This window comes from Heterodontus francisci, chromosome 20, assembly GCF_036365525.1.
Source record: "Heterodontus francisci isolate sHetFra1 chromosome 20, sHetFra1.hap1, whole genome shotgun sequence".
Classification (NCBI taxonomy): domain Eukaryota; kingdom Metazoa; phylum Chordata; class Chondrichthyes; order Heterodontiformes; family Heterodontidae; genus Heterodontus; species Heterodontus francisci.
In genome coordinates this window covers 39377704-39404827 of record NC_090390.1, presented here as the reverse complement: position 1 = coordinate 39404827, position 27124 = coordinate 39377704, and the positions used below count along the sequence as shown (strand labels likewise).

At 43.9% G+C, this 27124-nt stretch overlaps 1 protein-coding gene across 8 annotated transcripts in view; it reads left to right on the top strand.

The window, feature by feature from the left end:
- btaf1 (BTAF1 RNA polymerase II, B-TFIID transcription factor-associated) overlaps positions 1 to 27124 on the top strand; it is a 210103-nt gene that overhangs the window by 37436 nt on the left and 145543 nt on the right. For 2 of the 8 annotated variants that reach the window (XM_068052646.1, XM_068052645.1), the window contains exons 3-7: positions 2149 to 2322; positions 8795 to 8909; positions 11424 to 11567; positions 20623 to 20828; positions 26376 to 26521. In XM_068052646.1, coding sequence (XP_067908747.1) covers positions 2149 to 2322; positions 8795 to 8909; positions 11424 to 11567; positions 20623 to 20828; positions 26376 to 26521 — 785 coding nt within the window. Of the gene's footprint in view, positions 1 to 2148; positions 2323 to 5905; positions 5957 to 8794; positions 8910 to 11423; positions 11568 to 20622; positions 20829 to 26375; positions 26522 to 27124 lie in introns of all 8 variants that reach the window. The other 6 variants (XM_068052651.1, XM_068052649.1, XM_068052648.1 and 3 more) reach the window with 6 other exon arrangements.

Here is a 27124-nt window from a genome sequence, read left to right as displayed (position 1 = left end):
ATAGGCTATCTGTACTTAAAGTGGATAAAGCACCAGGGCCAGATGAGATGCATCCAAGAATACTGAGGGAAGTGAGGGTGGAAATCGCAGAGGCACTGACCGTAATTTTTCAGTCTTCCTTAGACCCGGGGGTGGTATCCGAGGACTGGAGAATTGCAAACGTTACACCCTTGTTCAAAAAAGGGTGTAAAGATAAGCCCAGCAACTACAGGCCAGTCACTTTAACTGGTGGGAAAACTTCTACAAAAAATAATTTGGGAGAAAATCAATAGTCAAATGAACAAATGTGAGTTAATTAAGGAAAGCCAGCATGGATTTCTTAAGGGAAAATCATGTTTAACTAACTTGCTGGAATTTTTTTAGGAGGTAACAGAGAGGGTTGATGCGGACAATGCTATTGATGTGGTGTACGTGGACTTTCAAAAGGCATTTGATACAGTGCCACACAACAGACTTGTGAGCAAACTTGTAGCTCACGGTAGCAACATGGATATGAAATTGGCTGAGTGACAGGAAACAAAGAGTAATGGTTAATGGATGTTTTTCGGGCCGGAGGAAGGTTTGTAGTGGAGTTCCCCAGGTATCAGTGTTGGGACCCTTGCTTTTCCTGATATATATCAGTGACCTAGACCTTGGTCTACAGGGCACAATTGCAAAGTTTACAGATGATACGAAACTTGGAAGCATTGTGAACTGTGAGGAGGATAGTGTTGAACTTCAAAAAGACATACACAAGTTGGTGGAATGGGCAGACAGGTGGCAGATGAGGTTCAATGCAGAGAAATATGAAGTGATTCATTTTGGTAGGAAGAACATGCAGAGACAATGTAGAATAAAGAGTACAATTCTAAAGGGGGTGCAGGAGCAGAGGGACCTAGGTGTATATGTGCATTAGCCACTGAAGGTGGCAGGACGTTGAGAGTGCAGTTAATAAAGCATACAGTATCCTGGGCTTTATTAACAAGGGCATAGAGTACAAGAACAAGGAAGTTATGTTGAACTTGTATAAGACACTAGCTCGGCCTCAGCTGGAGTATTGCATCCAATTCTGGGCGCCACACTTGAGGAAAGACGTGAGGGCATTGGAGAGAGTATAGAAAAGATTCACAAGAATGGTTCCAGGGATGAGGAATTTCAGTTATGAAGATAGATTGGAGAAGTTAGGACTCCTTTCCTTGGAGAAGAGAAGGCTGAGAGGTGATTTGATAGAGGTATTCAGAATCATGAGGGGTCTGGACAGAGTAGATGGAGAGAAACTGTTTCCACTCATGAAAGAATCAAGAATGAAAGGGCACAGATTTAAAGTATTTGGTAAGTGAAGCAAAAGCGACATGAAAAACGTTTTCATGCAGCCAGTGGTTAAGGTCTGGAATGTGCTGCCTGAGAATGTGGTGGAGGCAGGTTCAATTGAAGCATTCAAAAGGAAATTAGACAGTTATATGAAAAGGAAGAATGTGCATGGTTACAGGGAGAAGGCAGGGGAATGGAACTGAGGGAGTTGCTCTTTCAGAGAGCTGGTGCGGACATGATGGGCCGAATGGCTTCCTTCTGCGCCCTAACAATTCTGTAATTCTGTGGAAGTTGCGAGCCTAGCTTGGGGTAGAGGTACAAAAGGATCTCTGAGTACGAATACACTAATGACTCAAAGTTGTGCCACAGGTTATCAAGGCCATTTTAAAATAAACTGCAAACCAAGCACTTGGCTTTATTTCTACAGGGATACAGTTGAAAAGTAGGGATGTTATGCTAAACTTGTACTGAACCTTGGTTGGCCCATACTTGGAGCTGGATTTTGTAGTCCTGCACGTGACCCACGTGGCCGCGCTGCGGCGCTGATGCAGAGGGCGGCCATTTACCATAATGATGGCGGCACCCTACACCTGCCCCAGTCACTTGGCAGAGGCAACATTGATGATGCCGTGAACGGTGTCACCTGATGCAGGAGCAGGTGCTGGTGCCATCTTTAAAAGGCTGCCAGCCCTGCATTCATTCTCTCCCTTTTTTGCTCAATGAACCAACGGTTCTGTACTGTGCCGGAAATTAAAAAGTCAGCAAGCGGCCGCAGTGGGCATCCCTATGGTCATGTCAGAGGTCCGAGCGACTGTGGCCCCACAGGTCTGTGATGCTTTCCTGCTTATTCTCCTCCAGGCTGCAAGGGAAAGGCAGGAGGCCCTTTTCCCCAGAGATGGCAAGAAGAGGTCCTCCAGCCTGACCGCGCAAGCCTGGATGGACATCACAGAGGATGTTAGCAGTTGTGGGGTCACCCGCCGAGACTGGGTCCAGTGTCGGAAGAGGGTCAATGACCTCCTGCGTTCAGCAAAGGTAAGTGGCACATTTCAAAATTGCTTGGTGTGATCTGGTTGTCACCACACTGTACGCCACATGAGTGCCACTGCCATTTCAGAGACAGGGAGGTCAGGGAGGATTGATGGCAGATGACGGGCTGCAGATGTGAATCAAGTTTCCCTCATTTGTACCTCAGAGCAAGTCAGACCCATGACAGGATGAGCCCATATACTGGACAAAGCATCCCCAGGTGTTGAAGTGCCCATGTTGGGACAACCGTGATGTCGACGTTAGGGTAAAGATGCAGATATTGATCATTACCATTCAGGAGAAGAGGGCCCATAACAGGGAGGTGTCCAGGACTGGAGGCGGGGTGCCCAATCTGAGGCCTCTGTCGCAAGCTGAAGAGGAGGCTCTGGAGTTAACCGGGAGCCAAGGAACACCTGCCATATCGAGCGGGGAGCTCAGGGTCGCAATTGAAGAGAGTGATTATTGCCAAACACAGAATTATTCGAAATTGCATCTCCTATGAAGACTCTATGCTGTCATCATTGCGACGTGTACTATAACACCTAAATGTCTGTCCTTCACATTGTATCTTGCAGGGTGCACTCGCCAGTGCCACCAGAGACCTAGAGAATGATGACCACCTCCGAGGAAGATACACTTAGAGGATGCACCGTCCAATGACACTCCTGCACCTTCCACCAGCGCACATACTCTCACCTCAGTGGGTATCCGATTGGCATTTGATTCGGGGTCACGAACTGATGAGAGTACCACGTACACGCCCGAGCAGCTGGCTGAGGCTGAGACAGTCGAGGTCTCTAACAGTTGGAGAACTGTCTAAGTCCAGGCCTATGCTGAGCTCCAGGCTGATGATGAGCCTCCGGTGTCGGCAGCACAGGGCATGCTGGAGTTGCAGGGAGAGATGAGGCAACATCTGGTGGAGATGCTAGAGGCCATGCGTAGCCTTGAGCAGACCATGGGGGAGTCCATCCATGCCATGACAGCATGGAGAGTGCTCCTGGTCCTCCTCCAGAGAACAGGGAAGTTCCAATGAACATTGAGAGGAGAGGCTGTGCTGCACATCTGGGGTCTCCCCGCAGGGTGATCAGAGTGTTGACACTGGCTGCTCAGCCCCTCTGCCAGTGAGTCCAGCTCCCGCAGCCACGATGTCTGAGGACAGCCCTGCACTGGTACAGGAGGCCCTTAGGCAGCTAGGGCGCTCCAGGTCTCAGGCGCCCAGAGGACGGCTGCCGGAGTCATCATAGGCTAAGGGGCGTCCTGATCAGCCTGCCTCTAGTCCAGCTGCCAGCGCAGAGTTCACACCGTGAAGGAGCACCCACAAACATATTAAAAAGATACCGTGACACATATCTGTCTCACCCGTGAATACCCATATGACACTTACTTCAATTAAATGTGTTGTCCTGCCAATCATCAGCCTGTATTGTCTGAATAACTCATGCCACCATGGATTGATTGTGTCTTTCAATTGCATCATAAGCCTTACTGTACTGACAATGTCAGCAATAACATTATTGCCCTGCCAATATGCATGATGTGACACTGCACGGATGAAGTCACATGGGCAATGGCTAAGATTAGCTGCTGCCAGTCATGCTAGAGAAACAGATGTTAGAGGCAAAAGACTTCAGATGACATGCATGATGGCGGGTTGCGTTCTGAGAAATATTTATTGGACTTCAGGGATTCTGGAAGCACTCAATTTTCTGTCTTTGCTGTGCCTCCGTTGCTCGCTGCTCGCCATGTAGGCACTCCATCACTGCTCTCTGTGCTGCCATGCATGCTTGTTCATGAGTGTCCTTATTATCGGAGGATGTGTCCTGCTCCCGTACCTCTTCATCTTGCAAGGCCTCCCTACTGTGCATTGCGATGTTGTGCAGAAAGCAGACACTACAGTGATGCACCCAACCCTGTCTGGTGCATACGATAGGGCTCCACCAGATCTATCAAGGCAGCAGATGCGCATCTTCAGCATACTGATGGCCTGCTCGATGTTGCTAGGGTGGAGCCATGGCAGGCAGTGTAGTGCTCTTCAGCATCATTGGTGGGGTTCCTCACTGATGTCAGAAGCCAATTCATCAAGGGGTAGCCTTTCTCCCCAAGAATTCACTCCTGAAGGTGAACAGGGTGGGGGGTAAGTGAAAAGCAGCAGCGCCTGGGACTGGCGCAGTATGAACGAGTCAAGGCAGCTGCCTGGGAAGCAGGCATATGCTTGCAGGAAGCGCTTTCATGATCGCACACTATTTGGACATTGATGGAATAAAAGCCCTTTCTGTTTATTTTGGCCGCTGGTTGGTCCGTGGGAGCCTTGATGGCCACATGCATGCAGTCGATGACCCCTTGCACCTCTAGGAATCCGACAATGGCCCTCCCAGCCTGACACTCTCGGTCAGTCCTGAAGCGGACATAGTCGCTGACCCTCCTGAAAAAAGCATCAGTAACCTCCTTGATGCAGTGGCGCACTGCGGATTAAGAGATCCCACACATGTTGCCAGTAGATCCCCGGAATGATCCAGAGGCTTAGAAGTTCAGGGCCACAGTAATTTTGAGGACCACAGACACAGGGTGACCACCAAAGCCCATTTGTTGCAGGTCACCATTCAGCAGTACACATAGTTGTGTGACGGCCTCTCTGGTCATCCGCAGTCGTCTCTGCCACTGGCGCTCTGATATCTGGAGGTATGTCATCCGAGTTCTATACACTGACTGGCATATCTGGGCTTCTCTGTGCCTTGGTAGCTGCTGTTCGCGTTTGGGAGCTTACTCCTGGGCTGCCCCTGACTGTTGGGCCTGCCTCCGGTAGAGATGCTTCATTGCAGCAGGAGGATCCAGGAACACAAGATGATCAGACCCAACTCTCTGCTGCTGGTAACTTTGGGTTCCTTCATAAGGTCAATCACACCTATCTGGGCAGAGATTTGTTTTAATTCCTGCTTCAGCGGTGTTCCAGCATGAGCTCTGTGGTAAGTGCAAGCCAACAAGATCATTGTTTATATCATTTGAGTTGCTTGCACTGGACTACTGACAACAGCAACCAATATGGTTTCCTAGGTGTTCCAGGTGTTTTTCCAACCCTGCCCTCCCACCCCCAAACAGCATATCTACTTGAAGATTTACCCCCTTCTTGCCCCCCCCCCCCCTCCATATGAATATACAAACATACAAATTAGGAGCAGGAGTAGGCCACCCGGCCCCTCGAGCCTGGTCTGCCATTCAAAAAGTTTGTGGCTGAACTGATTACTCCACATTTCCACCTACCCCCCCCGATAACCTTTCACCTCATTGCTTATCAAGAATCTATCTACCTGTGCCTTAAAAATATTCAAAGACTCTGCTTCCACTGCCTTTTGAGGAAGCGAATTCCAAATGAATTTAGAGTTGACCTCTTTTTCCAACCCCCCCCCCCCCACCCCAATCGATACACAGATGCGGAGATGACACCGCCCCCCCCCCCCCACAACCCAGTCGATATACAGATGCAGAGTTCCAATCTCGCTGCACTTCTTCTGGCGATTCAATTTTAGCGGTAGTGTCTGAGTTCGCAACAAATCCGAAGGATAACCAGGCCAAACTTACCTAACCTTTGCAGGTACTGAGGACTCTCGCCTCGCACCAGCTTTTCAAGCCCGGGAAAGTGAAGGTACGTGAGTGCTGCACGTCAAGCTCAAGATTGGGAACGGCTGTTAGGATTGCGGTGAATTGCATTCAAATCAGTGCAGAGAGGTACTTACCATATTTAAAGTTGGGTCCTGTCGCAGAGCGACGGAGATACCGCCACAGAGATTCACTGACCCCGGGAAAATTGGAACAGGGAATTCTGGCATTGGGTTCCCTGGTGGGCGCGACTGCTCCAATTCTCTAGCTCCTTCCCCCCCCCCCCCCCACCCTGCTGGCCTGCCACGGAACCTGCTATCTGGGTGAGCACAAGACCCAGCCCTTAGTATATTGCGTGTAGTTCTGGTCATCATATAATAAAAAGGATATAGAGACACTGGAGAGGGCGCAGAGAAGATTTACAAAGATAATACCAGAAATGTTTGATTATACATATCAGGAAAGGATGAATAGGTTGGGTCTCTATTCTCTTGAAAAATGGGTAAAGGGTGACCTAATAGAGATCTTTAAAACTATGAAAGGTTTTGATAGAGTGGATACAGAAAGAATGTTTTCACTTGTGGGGAAGAGCGTAACTAGTGGCCATCAATATAAGCCAGTCACCAAGAAATCCAATAGAGAATTCAGAAGAAACTTCTTTACCCAGAGAGTGGTGAGAATGTGGAACTCACTACCACAGGGAGTGGTTAAAGTGAATAGAATAGATGCACTTAAGAGGAAGCTAGACAAGCATATGAAGGAGAAGGGAATAGAGGGTTACAATGCTAGATTAAGGTGGGAAGAGGCTCAAATGGAGCATAAATGCTGGCATGGACTGGTTGAGCCTGTTTCTATGCCGTATATCCTATGTAATATCCATGATTAGCATAGCAGGGACCCTGAATTTCTGCACTATCTTCACCACTTGGGGCATTGTTGTGCCACCATTGGGCTGAAAAGATTAAGAAATCATGCAGTTAAAGGATTTCAATCCTTTATGCTGTTATTGCGATAAATGCAAACTTCCACAATCTTTTTAACCGTGCAAGCCATACACCCCTCAGGACCTAGCTGCATAGTTGCACTGGCCAAGTACATGGAAATTCCTGCTATTGGTGCAAGTTTACACCCAAATAAAATCGATCAGCTCACTCCCATCACTTCAGACAAATACAAATGAGAAGTTGGTGAACTGGAGAGGGCATCAACTTCAATTACTGATTACAGGCTTCTAAGGAACTTTTTTTTTAACCTGTCCCTTTTATTTTTTTAATCACTGACAACAGCACTTAATTTTATTTTCTCTCCCCAGAAAATGTTCTGGGACTCCTGAATTCACCCATTTATTCACTGACCAGACAAAGGGTGGCTTTCTTCATGGGCATGCCACTCTTTTCATTCATAATGCAGGAGAAATTGCAACAGCAGCAGCAGCACATCCAGATTGGAAGAATTGGGCAACTAAGCTGAGGACAACAGCTCACCAGGAACCAATCTCCCCAGTACTTGTGCAGCTCACATTGGTCCTATGAGGACTTCTTTGAGGAAATGTGCATTGTGTGGCTTCATCTCTCAAAGGCTGCCATAGGACATCTGTACAACATTAGCCAGGGTGTTTGTAGTACAGGCGGTGGATGTCTCCTTTCATTGAGCAGCTTAATTTCTCCACTTAGGCTTTATTGCCCCAGTAGCAGTGGCACAGACCCAGGAATTGCTACAGGATAGCTGGATACCCAGGATGCAGTTTTCCACCTGAAATTAATGACACTAATCAAGCAGCCACTAACCTATGTGAACAGTTGTGTTCCATTCTACAAAGGTTCAACATTGTTTACAATGCAAACCAGACTGTGGCTTCACTTGCTGTGAGGAACGTAGGGTGGATTCTGCAGGATATCATCATCGATTTGATTAACTGCAGCAGCAGAATCTCAGACTTGCTTCCTTCTACATACTCTACCAGATTGCACCAAAGCAGATATCTTTGGACTTAGTAGTGCCTTGCTAGAAATCTTCAATTATCTGAAGAAGTCTGGTCCATTTGTTCACTTACCATAGTGTTCATAAATACCAAATGAGACAAGTACCCAACTGCAAACTAAAAGTGTGTGTGTGTATAAGACTGTCAGTTAAGGATTATGTAGCAATTGTGATGGGAGAGGTGAAGAAAGAGCTGTGAGGATGCTGGGGGGAAGAAGCTGTTTTGGGGTTGTGCAAGGCAGTTGTGTATTAATGGAATTGTAGGTGCCTTTGCCCAGAGTGTGGTATGCACGATTAGTAAGGTTGCTTTAAGAGGGTGAAGTGTGAGAGCGTAGTATTGTGCTACCCATGCTTGACCTTTTTAACTGTTTTCACTCCCTTCTAAGATGTTGATCAGTCGTGGATGTGAGCAGCAGTTGTATGATTGTCCTATGTATAGCCAAAACAAACATAATGTAACTTTGCACTGGGACTCAAATACACGTGTGCTTTCTCATCAGTATATGCATCTGATTCATGAGTTAAATTGTAAAAGTAGGCTTACTTGCATTTGATCAGAATAGGTATCATCTGTTAAGTAAAACAGATTGGCTGTTTTATTTTAATCTGTTGTCAAAGCTTCAATCCTGATGTGTGAAAAATGTTAGCATTTTAAGTGGCTAATCAGATTAGTTGATCTTTCACCCAACTTAGTTGATCAACCTTCAGCGCCCATGGGAAGGAGTACAATATAATCTTGAGTGTCAGTTTCATAGTGCATTGGTTGTGTATTGCTTGATTTATCTGGTTACTAATTAATACGTAAGGAGTATGACTTCAGTAACCTTGTAAACATTGTTATGAATTATATTTTATAAATGCATAAATAAATAGGAATTTTGTTTATTCTTCTTGAAAAATGCAGGTATTAACATATTTACGCAGTCCTAACTGGGACACTCGCATTGCAGCTGGCCAAGCAGTTGAAGCTATTGTGAAGAATGTATCTGAATGGAACCCCACTCCAAAGATAAAGCAAGGTATTGCGATTCTATGCATTGATGAAGATAACCATTTATAACCAAGTTCATTAATTTATATTGAGACTTGTGCAATAAGAAAATGAAATGGAGATAAAAATAATCATTGAAGTTATTCCAAGCATATTAGAGTTTCTAGTATTTTGTTGCATGACTGCTGTTTCTTGTGCCAGAGGTTTCTATGACTCTTCAATGCATCTGATGACCTAACCCAATGAAGGAACAGCTGTTCACCTTGTACTGGTGTCGGCTTAGGATGCTCTGGATGTTCAGTCAGTTGCTGCAGCATTATGATACTTATGACAATTTTCACTTCCTTCCCAAGTCATATGTGTTCACTTTTGAAATGATGGCATCAATGTATAGAACACCACACCATCATGAACTACCATATCATATTAGGTTTAGTAATGAGTCAGATTTAGTTAGTAGCCTAACAGTGTATGAACATTTATATAATAGCAATCATAAGTTCAAGATCAAGTTCAACATAGTGTTTAAAAGGGAGAAACAGCAACTAAGATTCTCGATTTAGGTAAGGCTGACTTCAATGTCCATGGAAAACTGGACGGATTTGTTAATGGGTAAAATGACAGAAGATCAGTGGGAGGTGTTCAAAAAAGAAATTAGTACAGACCCCACCTGCCAAAAAAGATGGCCATGGATAACTAACGAGGTAAGGGACAGCATAAAACTAAAAGAAAAAGCATACAAAAATGCAAAAAGAGCACACATCCTAGCGACTGGGAAAGATACAAAGTAGAAGAGGTGACAAAATAGTAAGAGCTACAAAACAGGGAATATGAAAAGAAACTTACAAGAAATATCAAAGTCGACACAAAATTTTTGCAATTACATTAGGAAAATTAGGAAATGGCAGACATGCTGACTTTGCATCAGTTTTTACAGTAGAGGAAAAGATCAGCATACCAGAAATCCCAAGGAAACTAATATTGAATCTGGCTCTAATTGGTAGAATGTGACTAGTGATGTCCTGCAAGGATCTGTCTTGGGGCCTCAACTATTCACCGTATTTATTAATGACTTCGATGGGATAGAAATCCACATATCCAAATTTGCCGATGACAGTAATGTAAGCAGTATAGATGGACGCTAAATTACAAAAGGGTATTGATAGATTAAGTGAATGAAATCCATTTGCCACCGTTTTTTCCAATGTGAGGTCATCCACTTTGTACCTAATAAAGGATATAATAGGGTACTTTCTAAATGGTGCAAAAATGGAAACAGTGGAGGTCCAAAGAGTCTTGGGGATCCAGGTACATAGATTATTAAAATGTCATGGACAGATGCTGGAAATAATTAAAAGGGCTAATGGAATGGTGGATTTTATATCTAGAGGATTAGAATACAAGTGTGTAGGAGTCATTTTTCAGCTATACAAAGCCCTGATTAGACCAAACCTGGAGTACTGCGAGCAGTTCTCTGCATCACACCTTAGGACAGATATATTGGCCTGGGGGGGATTGCATTGTAGATTTACCAGAATAATGATGATTCCAAGAGTTAAATTACAAGGAAAGATTACACAAACTAGGATTGTGTTCCCTGAAATTTAGAAGGATAAGGGGTGATTTGATCGAAGTTTTCAAGGTATTAAGGGAACAGATAGGGTCGATAGAGAGAAGCTATTTCCACTGTTTGCGAAGTCTAGGACGAGTCTAACAACTAAAGCCAGACCTTTCAGGAGTGAAATTAGGAAACACTTCTACACAGTGGTAGAAATGTGGAACTCTCTTCCACAAATGGCAATTGATGCCAGATCAATTGTTAATTTTAAATCTGATATTGGTAGACGTTTGTGTACCAAAGATATTACAGGATATGGGTCAAAGGTGGGTATATGGAGTTAGGTCACAGATCAGCCATGATCTCATTGAATGACAGAGCAGGCTTGAGGGGCTAAATGGCCTACTCCTGCTCCTAAATTCACATCCAGTACCATGTGTTGTCCTTACAGTTGTTGGTGGGGTTGTTGCATGTCTTGAATATTCCTTTCTAATGCAGATATACAAGAATCTTTCAAGTTGCTTTGCAAAGCCTTTGTACCAAAGGAATGCTTGCTGCTTTTTAGTTCATTTTACAGCTCTTCCAAGTCTACTGCGTAACATCTGAACTGCAGAAAGGCTGGTAGAGTGGGACCAGCTGAGCAGCACGGACACGATGGGCTGAATGACTTCCTTCTGTGCTGTTACCATTCTATGATTCTATAATTCTATAGCTCACTTCAAGTTGTGCTTTGCTTTGGGTTTAGCTTTTGAGGGCGGTTGTATTTGCATCTGTCTAGTTTTACTACAAGCGCAGAACTAGTTTACAAGAAGTGCAAATTTTCTGATTATAAACTGAACCAAAGATGTGGTGTAATTTGATGGGCTTGCAGTATTTTCTTTCAGAAGTCAAAACGTGCAAATCCAGAATGAATGCTGTATTTCTGCTGAATACAGAGTGGTGTATTAGTTTCTGTAATTGTGAATAATTTCTGTTTAATTTTAGAGCCTATCTCAGAAATTTCAACAGATGAAACACCTTTGGATCGTTTGAGCTTTGATAGATTTGATATATCACGGCTGTTGAAACATGGAGCATCTCTCCTTGGATCTGCTGGTGCAGAGTTTGAGATCCAACATGAGAAATCAGGTACATTTGACTTTTCAAATTACATGTACAGTAGCTGAAATAGTGGGTTTATTTCTATTATGATGTAAAATTTATTCTATGATCCTAATAATGTCACGACTAGGGTTACTTTGACTCCATCCTTGAATCTTACCGCTCTTGATGAAATTGTTTGACATAATTCCGCGGCTGGGATTTTATCCGGCAGATGAGTGAGAGTGAGGGGGGGGAGTGAGAGTATGGAGGGGGGTGGAGAGTGTGGGTGGGGGGGGAGACTGAGAGTGTGGTGGGGGTGGGGGGGGGAGACAGAGTGTGGGGGGGGGGGAGTGAGAGTGTGGGGGGGGGGGAGTGAGAGTGTGGGGGGGGGGGAGTGAGAGTGTGGGGGGGGGGAGTGAGAGTGTGGGGGGGGGGAGTGAGAGTGTGGGGGGGGGGAGTGAGAGTGTGGGGGGGGAAGAGTGAGAGTGTGGGGGTGGTGGTGGGTGGGGGAGAGTGAGAGTGGGGGGGGAGAGTGAGAGTGTGGGGGGAGTGTGGGGGGGGGAGAGTGAGTGTGGGGGGGGGTGGGGGGGTAGAGTGAGAGTGTGGGGGGGGTGGGGGGGTAGAGTGAGAGTGTGGGGGGGGTGGGGGGGGTAGAGTGAGAGGGTGGGGGGGGTAGAGTGAGAGTGTGGGGGGGGTAGAGTGAGAGGGTGGGGGGGGTAGAGTGAGAGTGTGGGGGGGTGGGGGGGGGTAGAGTGAGAGTGTGGGGGGAGAGTGAGAGAGGGGGAGTGGGAGTGTGGGGGGGAGAGTGAGAGTGTGGGGGGGTGGGGGGTGAGAGAGTGAGAGTGTGGGGGGGGTGGGGGGTGAGAGAGTGAGAGTGTGGGGGGGGTGGGGGGTGAGAGAGTGAGAGTGTGGGGGGGGTGGGGGGTGAGAGAGTGAGAGTGTGGGGGGGGTGGGGGGTGAGAGAGTGAGAGTGTGGGGGGGGGGTGGGGGGTGAGAGAGTGAGTGTGGGGGGGTGGGGGGGGGGGAGAGTGGGGGAGAGTGAGAGTGTGGGGGGTGGGTGGGGGGCAGAGTGAGAGTGTGGGGGGAGAGTGAGAGTGTGGGGGGGGCAGAGTGAGAGTGTGGGGGGGTGGGGGGGGGAAGAGTGAGAGTGTGGGGGAAGAGTGAGAGTGTGGGAGGGGGAGTGGGAGTGTGGGGGGGTGTGGGGGGGAGAGTGAGAGTGTGGGGGGGGTGTGGGGGGGAGAGTGAGAGTGTGGGGCGGTGGGGGGTGAGAGTGTGGGGGGGGGTGGGGGGGAGAGTGAGAGTGAGAGTGTGGGGGGGAGAGTGAGAGTGTGGGGGGGGTGGGGGGGCAGAGTGAGAGTGTCGGTGGGGTGGGGGGGGGGAGAGAGTGTGGAGGGGGTGGTGGTGGCAGAGTGAGAGTGTGGTGGGGGGGGAAGAGTGTGAGTGCGGTGGGGGAAGGGGGGAAGAATGAGAGTGGTGGCGGGAGGGGGCGAGTGAGAGAGTGGTGGGGGGGAGAGGGAGAGTGTGTGGGGGGGAAGAGAGAGAGAGAGGGACTGTGGTTGGGGGAGAGAGAGGCGGAAGCAACACGGAGCGAGAGAGGAGGGATAGCACTCAAGATCACTCCTAACAGATGGACTTCTATGCGAAATACTTTGCATCGCTACATAAGTTTGCGGGCAGACGTTAATTACTTGTGCAAGCTAAAAAATACTAGGTATCTCACTAAATCAGTGTCCAACATATTGATGAGAAAGTAAGTCAGTCTTCTCATTTAAGGCTTTTTCACAAAATTGCACATTTGTTGTTTTGATAGTGAAATAAATTTTTAATGCCTTTATCTTTTTGAAATTGTTTCACCAGCTCCCTATGTAAGACAAAAATTGTAATGTGCCGCCCCCTTCCCCCCCACCCCCCCACCCCCAACCCCCGACCTCCACCCCCGAGCCAGCCCAAAAGGGTTGGACACCTCCTCCAAGCCTTTAACCTGTGTTTTAAAATAACTTAGCAGCTAGGTTATTTTAAAGCACAAGATTAAAGGCATGTGTTATGTAAACTCATTTTAAAATGGCAGTAGTCGCTTAGGGAATGTCTCAATTTCTACGCTCTGGCACACATTACTTTCACTTGGGACACAAGCTCAGTGACATGTGGAAAGTTACTGGACTTTTATTTCTATATAAATGTCACAATTCCGCTGCTGGAACTTGTATTGAGGGGACAACAGGCAAGAAAATCCAAGGAATCCCCAGAAGTCAGCACTGTAAGTTCCTCGTGAATACAAGAGAATGGTGTATTGGGACTAAGTGATGCTGACAAAAACAGGATTCTGTTAACCCATGTACGATAGTAAATACAATGTAACGCATAGCTTTAATGAACCTTAATCTGTGATGACCTGTCTATGATTCCTTAACAAAATCCATGCTGCCATTTGCAGTTTTAAAAACTGTCAGGAAGATAGACACATTTATTATGTTTCAGTGATCATGTTAGGAACAGTCATTAACTGATTTTTTTTTTGCTGCGAATTGGATTGAAGAAAGAGTTTTCCAAGAATGTCAAAGATCATCAATGTGCATCATTTACTATCCAGTTTGAGGGCAGATAACCTGAGTGACTAATGTCATTTGGAAGTTGTCTGTATCGTATAATTACATTGCATTATAAGTGCACCTTTGCTAACAGGTAAAAGATTTGGCGTGGACATAAATTGGTTAGTCTGGAGTACAATCTTACAGATAATGACGAAACATTTTGTAATTAAATAATACATGCAGTAACAACTCAACTTTTTGCAGAAAAGCTTTTTGTTATCTTGAGAGCTGAATCGGAATCGACAGTGATAGACTGAAATATAGACATAAGTGAATTTAAGAGAATTGCTTTATTGGAGGAACTGAAGGGTGCTTTTTATTTTTAATTGTGTTTATCTAATTTTGTCACTAGCTTTGGTGAGCAAATAACATTTGTCCATGGGAAATCCTGTTTCTGTATTTTAGAATCCAGGACTTGGGTGAACAGCCTGTCAAGATGAATAAACTAGTCTTGGTTACCTACTGTTAATCTCTGTGGCCCACTCTGCTTTTCTGTTTCACGTGACTCTTCTGAAGTACTATTTGCTCCATCCTATAAAATTCTCCTGATTTGGAGATCACTGCCCTGTCTTCAGAGACATGTGACAAGCAGGTGGAGACGTTGCACAAACGTTGACTACAAGTTAAATTGCCTTGTGACAACAGCAGTATGAGAAATGGTCCATCTTCCTATTGCTGATTTTTCTACTGACTCACCTCAGTAACCACAATAACAGTCCTCTCCTTGAGTTTCATGATTTATTGGATGAATTTGCACCCTGACATAATGTGAATCCACAGAGGTCATCGATTAGGTCCATCTACCACCCGATGACGTGGTGTAGCTAACACTATTCTGTCAACAAAAGTAATTTGCATTTGCTTTGTATACTGTATTGCTTGTTAGCTAGCTAATATAGTTGTGCTGCTCTCCATTGATGTTTGTATGCTTAGCTATTTTATAGGGCGAAATGTGTTTCAATCTGGACTGTGTTTTGATGGCATTAGATTGGCTATATGCACTTCATATACATATTAATTGCCCCCATGTCTGTGGCTTTGTCAATAATTTTGTCAGATGTCCATGATGCAACATGTTGGTGCCTATCCCTGTGGGTGGGGGGGGGGGGTCTCAACCTCTGGCAAAAGCGCCCGCGAGGACTCCGCATCACCCCTTCTGTGGGAGACCCACTGAATCAAGTGTCAATTAGGCACTTAAGTGGATAGCGGCAGGCCTTCCATAGGATCAAGGACCCCAGCGACAGAAGTCCTGCCTTTTGAGAGTTGCTGGCCAGTCAGAGGCTGGCAGCTCTTTAACTGAGCAGTGCCACCGTGGAGGCAGTGGCTGGTGCCAGTGGAGCACCCACCAGAGGTCTGGGAGAGGCTCTGGACCCAGGCAACAGGTAGGTCAGGGTGGGAGGGGTCTTGCCAGGTGGGGGGGGGGGTGCTGGGGGACAGGCGTGTAAGTGGCTTGGCAGCAAGGGCAGGGGGTGGCTTTCAGTGGCACTCTTCCCCCACCCCCCCCCCTGCACCTTCCCGATGTCAGGATCCTGGATTGGGCACTTTTAACGAGGGACACCCGCCACCCCTGGAGCCAGCAAGCAACCTGCATGGTTTTTCTCGGCGTGCTTTGCATGCTGCGACAGGCCTGCCTGCCGCTGAGCTAATTGTAGCGGTGGCAGGATGAGGCCCTTAAGTGGGTATTAATTGCCCATTTAAGGGCCTCAGCTGGCGGCGGGGCAGAAGACCGTTCACAGGGCTTCCTGCCCTGGACTTAATTTCGGTAGCAGCGGGAAGGTGGCGGGGTCCGCACAGTACCGTCCCACCCGATTATATGTGCTCTCCAACTCCAAACCTGCCGTGGGGAGAGCATAAAATTCCCCCGCCATGAACTTAATTCAATTCAATAATCGCCAATTAAAACTGAAGATATTCCATGCATTGGTTATAGACTTTGACTTTGCTTTAGCTCACATTTGTTATCGAGGACAAATGTGGCAGAAGAAAAGCAAACAGCCAGATCGGTTATATGTAGCTGTCCTAAAAACAAATAAGACTCGAGTGCTTTGGGACTTATCCCAATCTGATTTGATTTTTGGCTCTAGCCTGGAACTGGAGAAATACCAAGCAGTCTGTGCTCTATTCTTAGAGACTCACTTAACATCTTTTCTTCCTCACCACTGCACCCCCCCCCCCCACCCAAACATTTGATAGAGAAAGGAGACCAACATTGGCTGGCAATGATGCCCCCATCCCCTCCCAAAAAAACAAGTTAATCAACTGGGTCAGAGAAACGAGAACAAATTGCTTCAACTCATAAACCTGCATCACTTCTAGCTCAGGCATATGCCAAGTAACCTTAATGTTGCATCGGTGTGCTCTTCATAAGTATTGCAGTCAAAATATTCAGTGATCTCAAAAGATATGAATATGAACTTTTGAAAATAAAGTAACAATTTTCAACTGCTTCTTATACCTAAGTTAAGCTCCAATAATGTGATTTTTTTTTTAAAGCTTTTTCTTTTATGTTGATGCTGTGCTGACATCACATAATGAAGTTCCCTTGCAGCATCTTGTAGATCGGTTCTTCCGGGCCTACATGAAGTTTGGACTGACGATCTGAGTCAGGAAGACCAAAGTTATAGGCCATGATGTAGAGACTACACCTTCCATCAATATCGACAACCTCACTTTGGAGGTCGACAGCTTCACATACCTTGCATCAACAATCATCAGCAATTTGTCCCTTGATGCCGAAATCAGTACCAGGATTGCCAAGGCTGCAGATGTCATGTCAAAGTTGAGAAGAAGACGGTAGACCAACGGCAAGCTAACTGAAAATAAAAAGCTCCGCGTGTACCGGACTTATGCTCTCAGCAATAAAAACAGAGTGCTGGAAATACTCTGCAGGTCTGGCAGCATCAGAAATGTTAACTGTTTCTCTCTCCACAGATGCTGCCAGACCTGCTGAGTATTTCCTGCACTCTGTTTTTATTTCAGATTTCCAGCATCTGCAGTATTTTGCTTTTATTTTTGTGTTCTCAGCACCCTCCTTTTATCATAGCAAAGGAAGACAACTTACGCAAGCCAAGAAAAGCGGCTGAACAGCTTACACCTCCGCTGCCTTGGATAGATATTGGGCATATCCTGGCAGGACAGAGTGCCGAATACGGAAGTACACCAGCATTCAGGGATCTCCAGCACATTTGCCCTCGAGTCAGCGGCGACTCCATTAGCTGGGTCTTGTGCGCCAAATAGACGACAGCCCCAATCCCAAAGACATGCTCTATGGCGAGCTTGCTATTGGCACGAGACCAACAGGTCGCCCATATCTGCATTATAATGATGTCTGCAAGCAAAACCTTAAGTTGACCAGGATCAGTGTCAATGTATGGGGAGTCCTTGCTGCTGACTGGAGTTCCTGGAGAATGACAATCACGAAGGGCGTGGAAAAAACAAAGGACAAAAACGATCAGATGGTGGAAAAGAGAGCCTGGTGCAAGGAAAAAAGCATCAGTCAACCCCGGGCCGATGTTATTCATCTATGCCAGCTGTGGAAGGGATTGCCGTTCACGAAGCGGCCTCCAAGAGCAATGTTCAACTCAGAAGTGACATACCCCAGGCGCAATCCGCCATCTTCCAAGATGGATGGATGCCTACTACTACTAAAAAAAAACTTTTTGCTTTATTCAATTAAGTTCATCCAGTATAGGAGCTTTAGTTACAGGAGAAATAATCCAATGGCAGTGGTAGCACATGATTATTTGGACTAAGTGGATAACAGTTCCATTCTGTCTATTAATCTGATATTTTGTAGACTTCCAAACTTGCCAAAAGTGCAGGATATAGCTTGTTCCCAATTTGCCCTAATCTGGTTTGATGGAATAATGTGACTTGTATTTATAAGTTTGATTCTAGTAACGGTGGTGCTATCCACGATCTGTTTAGCAGGGATGCCCCGGCACAGGAGACAAAGAACCTCAGCCCCTTTCTCGGGTTATTAAGTTTAAATGCTTATTAGTCTTAAACAGTTTTAGCTGTATTAACAGCATAAATATATTAATGTCTTTTAGATTACTGCATTGTCAGCTCCGTATTGTCAAGGGAGTTGTTTTGTTTACACAGAGACATGGGTTTTTGATGAAGTCCCCACAGTCTCTCCTACTTTTATGGAAAATTGACTCAAAGGAATTGCAATGCAAAGAGAACAAAATTGGAGAAATTGTGAGGAGAAAATAATATTTAAATAGAACTCCCCAACTTACCTTTCTGTTGATCTCTCTGATTCTGCCTGACCAATTTGTGAGGTTTTATAGCCAATCATCCTCCTAGCTAGCCTTGCAGAAGTGGGAGATGATCCAGATTTTTGTAGTATAACTGGGAAGTAAACACCTGAAATCTGGTTCGTGAGTTTAGAGAAATAGTGAGATTGATGGTGTGTAAAACAGAATTGTTTGCTTTCTAAGAAGTGCTATTTTAGGATTGATTAGCAAATAGCAGTATCTGGCTGTTGTGGAAAATAAACCTCCATGGATTTCTCCTCCGCCTTCTACTCTCTGAAGAATTAACATATGGTGTTGCAAAACTAGTAATTTACTATTATCCATTTAAAATGGTTGTTACCTCAGTTATTCTTCCCTCGCAAACTATTGCCCCATCACCAACCTCCCTTTCCTCTCAAATTTTCCACATGTGCCATTACCTTCCATCTCCATGCCCATCACTCCCATAACTGTATAATTGAATTCCTCCAGTTCAGCTTCTGTTCTTCTCGCAGCACCAAATGGGCCCGAATTAAAGTCGTGAATGATGCCCTTTTTGACTGTGACAGTGGGGTTAACACTTTGTTCCTCTGACTGTGGCCTTTTTGTCATTCCATGTCCCCATTCTTCCATTCAGTCACATGGGTCCGACATGGGTTTTGGAATGCCTTCCTGAATCCCTTAGTCCCACTGGCTCCCCATCTTAAAAGAAAACTTAATAACCCATCTTTTCCCATCCAAGCTCATTCATTTTCCTTACAACCATTTGTAAAGTGCCAAGATATATCCAGCTTTGTGGAAATTCCTTGGCATGGCCCCATTACTAACTTTTATTATTTTTTTATTTAGAGATACAGCACTGAAACAGGCCCTTTGGCCCACCGAGTCTGTGCCGACCAACAACCACCCATTTATACTAACCCTACAGTAATCCCATATTCCCTACCACCTATCTACACTAGGGGCAATTTACAACAGCCAATTTACCTATCACCTGCAAGTCTTTGGCGGTGGGAGGAAACCAGAGCACCCGGCGAAAACCCACGCGGTCACAGGGAGAACTTGCAAACTCCGCACAGGCAGTACCCAGAATCGAACCCGGGTCCCTGTAGCTGTGAGGCTGCGGTGCTAACTACTGCGCCACTGTGCCGCCCTTTAAAAAGCTGACCCTTTCTGCCCTCGGATAGCCTCAGAAACACTCACACCTCCCCGGCCGGGAATTGAACCCCGGTCTCCCGCGTGACAGGCGGGGATACTAACCACTATACTAACGAGGAAGCACTTAATAGGAGTATCACTGCATTTTTGAGTGTAGCTCATTGCTTTCATCTCTGTACCGTCACCTGAAGCCTCTTGCCCTCCTAATCTATATGCAGCATCATTCACAGGCACAGGGTCAGTTTTCACATGTATGTCGACATCTAGTTCTACCTTTCTACCATCTCTCGACTGTCTTTGTGCTGCCAGACTGCTATCTGGCATCCAACTTTGAATGAGTCCCAACTTGCTGTCACTTTCGGCCCTGCCACAAGGTCTGCTGTCTTGCAACTGATTCCTTCCTCCTATCCAGCCATTTACAACCTTGGTATCTTGTTTTCTCTTGCTCAGTTTCCAATCACATTTCCTTTCCATTACAAAGACTGCATACTCCACCTCTACCACTTACCCAGCTCCCTTGTCACTGAAATCTTTATATATCTTTTATCACCTCCACACTCAACTGCACTAAAGCTCACCTTGCTAGCCTCCCATCCTGCACCCTCCATAACGCCCAACTTGTCCAAAGTTGTGCTGCACAAATCCCAACCTGCTCGACCATTACCATCCATTCCCCTGTTGTCCTTTTATAGAGTCTTTGTCCTCCCTGCCCCAATACATTAAATTTAAAATCCTCCTCTATAAATCCCTCTGGTGCTGTGCAATTATATCTGTATAATTCTGTTCCTTTCTCTTTCCCTGAATCTCTCAATCTCACTGACTCGCCCTCCTTTTTTAAAGAAAAGCCATAACCCATCTTTTCCCATCCTAGCTCATTCACTTTTCTTACACTCATTTGTAAAGTGCCAAGATATGTTAATTTACAGAAAAGGCACTGTCTAAATGTCAGTGATGGTTATTTGTTATTACATGCTGTTTGATTATTGTGAATGTGGAAATTGAATAAGATGACCCAAAATGTTACTGTAGGTCAGATCGGGAATTTGTACTTGCCCTTGCAGTTACTAATCAGCCTATTAAAGAATTCTTTTTATCTGTTTCCTGTTGCAGGAGAAATTGATCCCAAGGAGAGAATAGCTCATCAGAGAAAACTATTGCAAAAGAAATTGGGTCTTGACATGGGAGCAGCTCTAGGAATGAACACAGAAGAGCTCTTTAATGATGAAGATCTCATTTATAATCCCTCTCCAGCTTCAACAGGACTGAAACAACCTGTAGGTAGAACCTCGGGTTGTTTGTCTTCAAGGAATCATGCAGTGGGTTTGGCTTCTTACGTGCTTCTAGTAATTTAAAGTCTGCATGCATGTACCTGTTATTGCTTTATTAACTGGTTTCCTTGCAAGAGTCTTTTGTTTTTGATATGCTTCAATTAAAGTTAAAAGCATCTTGAGTCTCATGATTTGGAATTTATATGGGTTAAACTTACAGTGCTGGACACGAGTTAGTTAGGAGGCACCTGCAGTTGAAAGGTTGCGAAAAGGGACAAGGTTATTCAGATGCTACTAATTACTTACTAGTACAATTAACAATTTGCATTTTCAACTTCGAATATTTTGATTTTTTTAAAGCAAGTACTTTTGATTTCGCTGAGGAAAGGATCACCATTTTATACATCAGTGTCTTCATAGAGCTTGCCAGCAAGCTGCACTGTTCAATTTGTTTTTAAACTGGGTTGAGACTGTCCAAAATCACTTTATATCGTTTCTGAATAACAAGCAGAGGATAGGCATATCTCTACATGATAGATTTAAAACTGGGTCCCGGAAGCAAAAAGACCAGTGTGCTAACACAGTGTGCCACCTATTCCATAATACTGGTATAGCTTAATGTACTGAAGCTAAATATGAATTCACTTGTCCCTTTTAATAGCTTTTTAAAACCTGTTTAAATTTCTGTGCTCTCAGTTCCTCTGCACCATTTTTGGCCGGGAGGGCAAACAAGCATACAATTCCCAGTCATCAGCCTATGTCAGTGCTGTAACCCAAGAGGATGCCCATATTAAAAACTGTGGTGATTTTTTTCTACTGACTTGTTGGAAAATGTTTGTTCACCAAATTTTTCTCACCCACCCCATGTAACTGTGTTTGGGAATCTGCAAAGAAATTGTGATTCATGGTTTAATTATTGCTGTAGCACTGTATCACATTAAAACTTCTCCATCTGCTTCAAGGAATTCATCACGTTCAGTGCAGCAACTGTTCCATAGGCAAATATTAAGTTATACCAATCGGCAACATAAATTGAAGTCATAAATTACGGAGTTGGGAAATAGCTTTATCCACGTTAAGTATATATGTGTGTTTATATACAGATATGCCTAAACAATAATTGTTATTCAGAGAGTAAATGAGCACTATTTCCAACCTCTGTCTCTCTCTTTCTGTACCTATATTTTGGGATTTGAACCAAAAAAATGTAGGATATCCCTTTGTAGGTGGAAAGTTTGAATCAACCTTCAAAATAATAATGCAGCTTTTGTCTCTGGAGGCAGGACTTGCAGGTGACTTTGAATTAAATGGGGAAAATGTATTTCCTATATGAAAGTATTTTGTGATGAGTGTTCATCACCTGATGTATCAAATATTTATAAATAGCAACAAATTGGTGATTGTCTCAATTGTTACTGGCTGGCAGGTAAACTGCCAATGCATAACCAGTTAGTAGGTAAGAAAACTACCAGTGAAGGATCAGAAATTAGGAACCTGTAAACAAGCTAGCAAGTAGAAGAATGAGAGCCAATTAAGGAGAGAACATACCATTCAATGTTTCAGGTGTCAACACTTGGTGAGCTTTGACAAAAAAGTTCACATCTAAAGTCTTGACTTAAAAACAAGAAATGCTGGAAATACTCAGCAGGTCTGGCAGCATCTGTGGAGAGAGAAGCAGAGTTAACGTTTCAGGTCAGTGACCCTTCTTCAGAACTGGCAAATATTAGAAATGTAAAAGGTTATAAGCAAGTAAAGTGGGGGTGGGGCAAGAGATAAAGGAGAAGGTGTAAATAGGACAAGGTCACAGAATAGCTGACCAGAAGGTTGTGGACTTGTCTGTTTGCTGCCTGACCTGTTGAGAGTTTCCACTGTATTTGTTTTTAGATTTCCAGCATCTGCAGTATTTTACTGTTGGAGCCAATTAAAATATTCTTCAAAATGCTTTCAGCTGCTATCTTGCTTTCTCAGTACCTGTAGGATATAGCATTGAAACTTCTACCATAAATTCATATTACATAATTCAGAACCAAATCATAACAATACAGTTGCCACAGCTGTGTTTAAAAATCAGAAACATTTCTCTCTTCAGGCTTGACCGGCGCCAAAGCTTGGGGTTTGCTGGGCTGTGTTTTCCCCCCCATTTAATTTGGGATCGCTTGCCTGTTTGTGGCCTTTGGCCCCTCCCAACGTACCCTCTAATTTTTTTGTAGTGTGTGGCCAATTCGTGTAAATGCTCAGGCCCTTTAAATTTTTTTTGCGCTGCCGCATATGTGTGGTAACTTCAAGGGGCCAACTTGTGCCTGGCTTACGCAGGAACTTTCGGGTTGCTGCATGGCTATGCAACTTAGATGGAACATTGGTCCCACCATCCAAGCTAGTGCAATTGGACCATATACTCCATTTACTTTTTCTTTTGCTTTTGTATTGCTGCATAACTTTATTTTTCTTTCAATTTTCCTTCTACCCTTTTTTGCTATAATTTGTGCTGTATTGAACTTTTCCCATTTCTGCTAGTTTTATAGATGCATCCTATAATATGTACTATATTATGTAGTTAATGTCATCATAAAAAAGGATATATTCTGACTTGCTGTAAACACTGTAAGTGTTCTGATACTTTAAATGTTGCTAACTTGGATGTTGCTGTACAACTTTGTTTTTTTACAAAAAGTATTGTGGCATTATTGTAGACTCTGGTCTAGTTCTGGGAGCTAGCCCTGATCCTATGTGACCTCAGTTTGAGATCACCTTCTCCTCAGCTTTACCTTGGCTGCTAGGTATGTGATAAGAATCCTAAATGACTCTACTTCATCTCCCTTGCTCAGTGTGGCAGAACCTGGCCCTGCCTGGTACCTTGTAACACTAGCATTTGAAGTTGAGGGAGTGAAATCAAATCCGTGTTCCCCTGTGATAAAGGTTTATTAGTGTTATAATGCTATGCAGCTTTCAGTTCTGTGCTGAGTAATACTTTTTCATTCTTGTGAACCTTCTGAAAAATATTATTCACATGTCCTGAGTTAGAGCTACAAGAATTAATTAGATGGATTCACATTTACCTTTTTTCCTTGGGGTAGTGTTCCTTCAGAGTTATTGATCCAAAGTTAGATGTTCAGAACTTAACAGATGTGCCATTGAGCAAATTAAGCTATATTTTAGGTGGGAGTATTGGACCATCTAGATATGGAGCAACAGTCATCTTATAACTTGATTGCTAAGATAAAAATGATGAAATTGTGGCTCTGTGCTAGATATTTTCAGTGTTGCAGTTGGAATAGGTTTTGTAAATGTTTCTAAAGCAATAAAAGTCAGAAGTTTTCTTTTATAGTGTGTCCATTACCCGTTCTTGCATTCATTCAATTAATAATAGATTCAACATAAATGGGCAATTGCCCAAAGTAACTTCTAGAATTGGTTTAAAAACAGATAGAAATTTCCCTTTTGGGAAAGATAGGAAACTCCAGAAATATCCATGGTGTTTCCACAATAGTTTTTCCACAATAATCTTAATCTACAAGTATGCAGTTTCAAAGTTCTGGTGAATTAAGCTTTTGGCACCTACTTTTCAATCAAAACGGTTGCTTTCAAATGACATACTGCAGCATGTTAGGTATGTGGCTAGCTTGTGCACCCAGAGCTTTCACAAAATGCTTGTCGATGACAGCAAACATAATATTCCAAGTTGAGCATTGTGACTGAGAATGTACACAAGCATTCAATTTATCCTTAATGCTAGTGGGAACCTCAATTTACACTTGTTTTTCCAGGCGTTTTGGAAACTGCCACCTAACGTCATTGATTCTAGATCTGAATTTAAGTTTAACAGTGATTGCCCATCCTCTGAAGACTACTCTGCCTTGAGACCAAAAGGCTTTAGAACTATCAAGTACAGGGAAGAATATCTTGCTTCCATGGATGTCACAGGCACACTGTTTTAAATGGATCCTTGCCTTTCCACCTTCAGTTATGAGGCTCCCAGTGGAGTGTAGTCTTTTTAATTAAAAGTACTTTAGCATCAACATTAAGGGTCTGTTAACTTCATAGTTACAAATTATCCTTGGGTGATGGGATACCAGAATAGAATGAGGTATTTTTCTTGAAGTTATGAAAGTTATTTTTCTGCCTGATCAGGCCAAGAACCACCAATGACTTTGTGGGTGATTTCGTTGTTCAAGATCTTTATCAATATTGCCATGAGCCATTGCAAGGAGGTGGATATGGATTGTTTGGACAACATCTCCTCCTTCTGTGGTGAGGTGTATGGATTATGTTTGATGTCTCTCTCTGGTAACTTTGCGATTGCCCACAGATTGGTCTATGCATTTGTGGGTCCTGGGGTACAAATATGTTTTCTTGCCCTAAAAATTCCTTGTGTATTGTTCTATTCTGATGCCACATTAGGTTGGAATCATCTATTATTTGGGATGTATCCTTAACATACTGTTATTATCTCAAATTGCCATAAATTATATTACAGTTCTATCAAGCTGATCCTGCTCTGCTCTATGCAAATGAGATGGAACTTGGGTTCTGCAATTTTATGTTTTTTGTAGGATCACTGCTATAGGCAGTAAATTTGAACTAATGGGAAAATTTCAAGTGTCATCCTATGGTGGAATTGAAGTTAAGTAAGTGGTCATCATAAATTGGATTTGCTGTTGCAGTCAAACTATGTTTTTGAAGAAGCAATTTTTGAAAGTACCTGGAGGCAGCTGCATGATATAATCTATACAGTTATAAAGCAGTATTTGTTGGAGGCCTCTAACAGTAAATGAATATAAGTTGGCAGTTACTTAAGTTTTTACACTTGTTTAGAGTTATTCACTTACTCCTGAAGCATAGTATTTTAGAAGTTATGTGGAGAAAATGCAAATAACTTAATATCCTTATTCACTCACAAGTAGCTACTCTTTATTCATGAATTGAAACTTTGGGTGGACTTGCTATTCAACTCTGGGAAGGGCTGTAGCTAGGTCATATTCCTGTCCAATATCCATACTCGCAGAAGTTCCAGTAAGGCTTATTGTTGCTGGATAGCAGTCATGAGCCAAGATACCTGATTTGACTTAAGGCTTTCCTCCCTACCTCAGGCACTGCAGCCAACTATAGCCTATCTACCGCTGCCCTTGCTGAGATAAGCTAACTTCACAATGATCAAAATTAAAACTGGGAACTTACGAGACTGTGTAGCTCACTTAGTTGTATATCAGGTAATGAGCCATTAGGGGAGCTTTGATTTCTGTAGCTATGTTCCGATCAACTCATAATACAATTCTGTTAATTTCAAATCCAGACCCTCATTTTATCCAGCTTACTTTGGCCCAGTGGGCCAAAATAGGTTGAATGTCAGAGATCATAATTTAACATTGTCCTGGCAAAGTAATCTTTTTTTTACCTTATTTAAAAGACCTTTATGTTTATAAGTATGAGATCATATCTGAGGTCCGTCTAACTTAAAAAAAAAGCTTTTATTTTGTACAAAACCTAACTATATCTAATAAGCTTCTGAAGTATCTATTACATAGGAAGCTTTGTTTGCAACCTTTGCGTATTGTGATTATGACTGGTGCTGATTAAAAGTGTATAATTTTTCTTCAGCTTGTTCAGGCTGCTGATCTAATTGAAGCTGAATTTCAGCCAGGTATGAGCAGTCGGCAGAAAAATAAAGCAAAGAGGATGGCTAAGCTGTTCGCTAAACAGCGATCCAGAGACACAGTGGAAGGAAATGCAAACAATGAAAAATGGTATGAGAAATCTTTTGCTTGCTTCTATGTCATAAATTGTGCTAAATTATGGTGAGAGTTAGAAACAAACAATAATGCCATAGATCCTGTTTTAGATCACTAATTATAGTTCCAGGTTTAAGTTTATAGCATTTTGTGCAGACGAGATTCCATTTTAGAATTCTCAAGGAGGGGAGACGGTGGCGTAGTGGCAATGTCACTAGACTAGTAATCCAGAGGCCCAGGCCAATGCCCTGGAGACATGGGTTCAACTCCCACCATGGCAACTGGTGGAATTTAAATTCAATTAATTAATTAATTAAAATTTGGAATCAAAAGTTAGTCTCAGTAATGGTGCCATGAAACCATTGTCGATTGTTGTAAAAACCCATCTGGTTCACTAATGTCCTTTAGGGAAGGAAATCTGCTGTCCTTACCAGGTCTGGCCTACATGTGACTCCAAATCCACAGCAATGTGGTTGACTCTTAACTTCCCTATGAAATGGCCTAGCAAGCCATTCAGTTCAAGGGCAGTTGGGGATGGGCAACACATGCTGGCCTGCCAGCGATGCTCACATCCCATGAAAGAATTTTAAAAAAAGTTTTTAGTAACATACTGTTCAA